The sequence below is a fragment of the Olea europaea genome, unplaced genomic scaffold (assembly GCF_002742605.1).
Source record: "Olea europaea var. sylvestris unplaced genomic scaffold, O_europaea_v1 scaffold9054, whole genome shotgun sequence".
Classification (NCBI taxonomy): domain Eukaryota; kingdom Viridiplantae; phylum Streptophyta; class Magnoliopsida; order Lamiales; family Oleaceae; genus Olea; species Olea europaea.
In genome coordinates, this window is record NW_019267529.1 from 1,905 (window position 1) to 5,643 (window position 3,739).

Consider the following 3,739-nt stretch of genomic DNA (forward strand, 5'->3'; position numbering starts at 1 on the left):
ATGATAAATAGTGTAAATATAGGTCAAGCTGTCTGAATCTCATTCAAAAAAAAAAAGGAAAAAAAAAAAAACTAGTTTAATTCTAATACGAAATTGTCTAATTATTATGTTTCTATATTTTTAATTACATTTTAGTTATGCGAAGTTATATACAATCAATTATGCTTCCCTAGTTGTGGGAGAATGTCGATATAATCGTGTATTTGTATTCTAATGAAGAAATGAAGACCACGTCAGAATTATTTTACAAACTTAGGCCCCGTTTGATTGCACGAAATTTTCCATGGAACTTACAATTCGAATTCCAACTTCTACTTTTGGTATGTTTGATCGAAATTTTTTTTCAAGAAATTGATTTTCCATGAAATTCTAAGTACAACACTTTAAAGCTTGATTTTCCAGCTTTTACTTTCCTAGGGGTAGATGATTTTTGGTTTTGCACATTTTTTTTTTTGGTTGGCAATGGAAACAAATTCTAAAAGAGAATATTTCTGAAATTGACAAATTTCATGTACAACAAAGTCAAACGAACACCAAAATATAGATAATTTTTTGATCGCTTTTTTTTTCCTTTTTTTTTAGTTGGCAATGGAAACAAATTCTAAGAACAATGGTAGAAGAGGATACCCCTTAAATTAACAATTTCCATGTAAAACAAAGCCAAACAAACACCAAAAAAATACTTTTACTTCAACATTTTTTACGTAAAAAATTATACCAATCAAACACAATAATTTACAATTCCCAAGAAAACAATTTTTAGGTAATTCAATTCTCTGAAATTTATTTTCTTTCCACCCAAATTCCATCTTCGCAATCAAACAAACCCTTATAGTTTATTTTGGAGGTTTATCGGTTCCTTGAAAACTAATACGTTGAAAGGTCGTAATTTCCTTCCCTCATTTTTATTTTTCTATCGACAATACGAACAATATCACAATGCCTCACACATTCCAAAAATTTGCTATCCCGAGGCTTCAGCTTTCATTACTCGAGTAAAGCCTCAAAACAGAATCGATATTAAAAAAAGAGAAAAAAGCAGCAGCTAAAATCTGGTTCACTATATTATTAGGATTATCGAGCATAATTTAATATTACTGCATACAAAACATGTACTTAAAAGCTACTGAGGGAAAAATAGCCACGAAATTTGATCTAATCAAAGGAAGATTGCTGCATTTGCTTGTCTGATTAATTGACTCCTCTTGAGTCGAGCCATTAGGGACCATAACATCAACATTATTCATGATAAAGTGCACGATTCAAATACCTTGATTTTCAGCTAGGAGATTTGAGCAGGCAGCAACTGGTGACCTTGGTTACAAATGTGAGCTCGGAATCAGACGGACAAGGCAGCAGGTCTCAATTACTCCAGCCCCAGAACTGAACTCCAGAGGGATACTTTCACGCCATAGGGAAGTTGCATCGTAGAAGACAACAATAATAACCCGGCCAATGGACCCTGATGTCAAAGACACAACCTCTAGAAGCAAGAAACTCTATCCAGATTTCCATCAAGACAAGTTACATACAAATAAATTTTATAAATTAAAAAAAAAAACTGTAGAAAAAATCCGGACAATATTTTTAAGTTTTGCTAACACAGGCAACATCTTCTTCATTCACTTTGTCGCAAAATGAGCTCAATTTAGTGATGGCGAGAGCTTCTCCAAAGAGAGTTGCTCTTGTTGATTTGGATATGTGAACTTCCACATAATCGCCAACCTTTGGATTCCGCTTCCCATCATTGTTGACTCTATCTGGGACCGGCAGATTAGGGAATGATACACGATGGCCTCTGTCACTCTTGCCAATAAGCTCAGTGTCGGGTGCTCTCTTGTTGGGCCCCTCGACTAAAATAAGTTGTACTGTGCCAATTTTGGAGTCATAGAACTGACCTGTAGTCTCCCGGAAAGCTTCAATAAGTTCCGCTAACCTCCTCTGTTTTATACCATCAGAAACATCATCAACATAGTTTCTCTGGGCATGGGTTTTCTCCCTCATGCTGTAAGCAAACATGTATGCCATATCATAGCCGACACCCTTAATGAGACTCAGTGTATCCTTGTGATCCTCCTCTGTTTCTCCACAGAAACCTGTAGATCATTAGAAGTAGAATGAGTAGCCTGAAGCAAAACCCAGTTTATGAAAACCCAAGGCATATTGTAATATCTGATGGCTATATGACTTCGATTGACGAATGCTTATAGGTATTATGGGGAGAGATTTTGGGAACGCTTTTTCTGTTTTTGACAAGAAAAATGCTTCGGCTCACCTATTATACATAAACAACTAATTCTTCACTCATTACAAGAATACGGTGAACTTCTATATTCCTCCTTATTGTAGTACTTTAATTTTATATGCAGCAATATTTCTGTGCTTGTGTCAAACTCATAAGTCCCAGTAATGCAAGAATAAACTAAAAAGAACAATTACGAATAGGTTCATTCAAGATACATGTAACTGAATAGTATGCAGTATTAGGAATAAAAGAAATACATAAATATCACATGAACAACATGTCAATATATTTGGCTTAACTAGTGACAGATGTTCATATTAATAAAGCCATAATCGAAAGTTGAATGAGTGAGAAATATGCAACTATATCAAGTGTAAAAGAGACGGACCACAGATGTTGCTTGCAATTTGGGTGAGATATATTTGAGCAAGCAATCAATATGGACTCAACTGGAAGGACATTAAAACTGCCACAGCAGTGCACAAAGTGGAAACAATGTTTATTACAGGTAAGGCTGGAAATAAGATTTCTGCAATGACATAAAGATGCAGCCCATAAGCGGACACAAGTGGTCTGTAGAGATTATTTTAGGTAAGTTTGATATTTTATTACTTCAATTGTATTTTTAGATTGTCCTTTTATGTTTGAATTTTCATATTTCCTTTTGACATTAGGATTTGAGATTTCCTTCTAGCTCTAGGATTTAAGTTTCAAGTCGTCTATCCATCAACACCAACCTTTGTTCAGTCCATGTCATGCAATCACGCCTACAATTCATAGCATCTTCCACAAATGAACCTTGCAATCATAATGACTAGTGATTATTGAAGTGTATGCTCCTAGAATAAGCAGAAACATGAAGCAGGACCCATCTCAAACAATTCAGAGTGATGGACTCATCACCGATGACGACAATGAACTAAGTCTTACTTGAAATAAATTTGGGGTCAGCTACAGTCTGCGTGATTTTTTATTTTTATTTTTTTCATTTTTATCAATCAATACATCTACCAAATAATGGTCTAAGCAGATTAAAATTAAAATCCCTGATACATTTTTCTAATATATTAGCCTAACAAAGTCAGTTATATTTATTCAGGCAATAACTCAGTAAGCATTCTATGGACCATGAAAAAGTAAAACCATTATAAAATGAAGAGCCTTACCACATATGAAATCGCTGCTTATACCCATATCAGGAATTATAGCACGTATCTTCTTAACAAGATCTAAATATGCTTCTCGGGTGTATCCTCTCCTCATCCTTTCGAGTACCGTACTGTTGCCTGATTGTGCAGGCAAATGGATGCTTTTGCAGATATTATATCTGTCTCTCATGACATATAGTAATGCATCTGGAAAATCTTTAGGGTGAGGGGAGGTGTATCTGAATCGCATTTCTGGAAATTCTGAGGCAAGTCTGTCAAGTAGATCTGCAAAGCGCAAACCCATTTTTTTCACTTTGCTTAAGCTGGAAAATCCTTCACTATATTT

The 3,739-nt window shown here is 34.8% G+C and overlaps 1 protein-coding gene across 1 annotated transcript; it reads right to left on the bottom strand.

Annotated features, from left to right (window-relative positions):
* Nucleotides 1-1,040: 1,040 nt before the first annotated feature.
* LOC111392236 (CDK5RAP1-like protein) lies at nucleotides 1,041-3,733 on the bottom strand (the record flags this gene model as incomplete). The annotated part of the gene is made up of 2 exons (XM_023017524.1): nucleotides 1,041-2,096; nucleotides 3,412-3,733. Coding segments are annotated over 2 exons (831 nt in total), but the record flags the coding sequence as incomplete, so codon positions are not given.
* Between the last annotated feature and the right edge of the window lie 6 nt (nucleotides 3,734-3,739).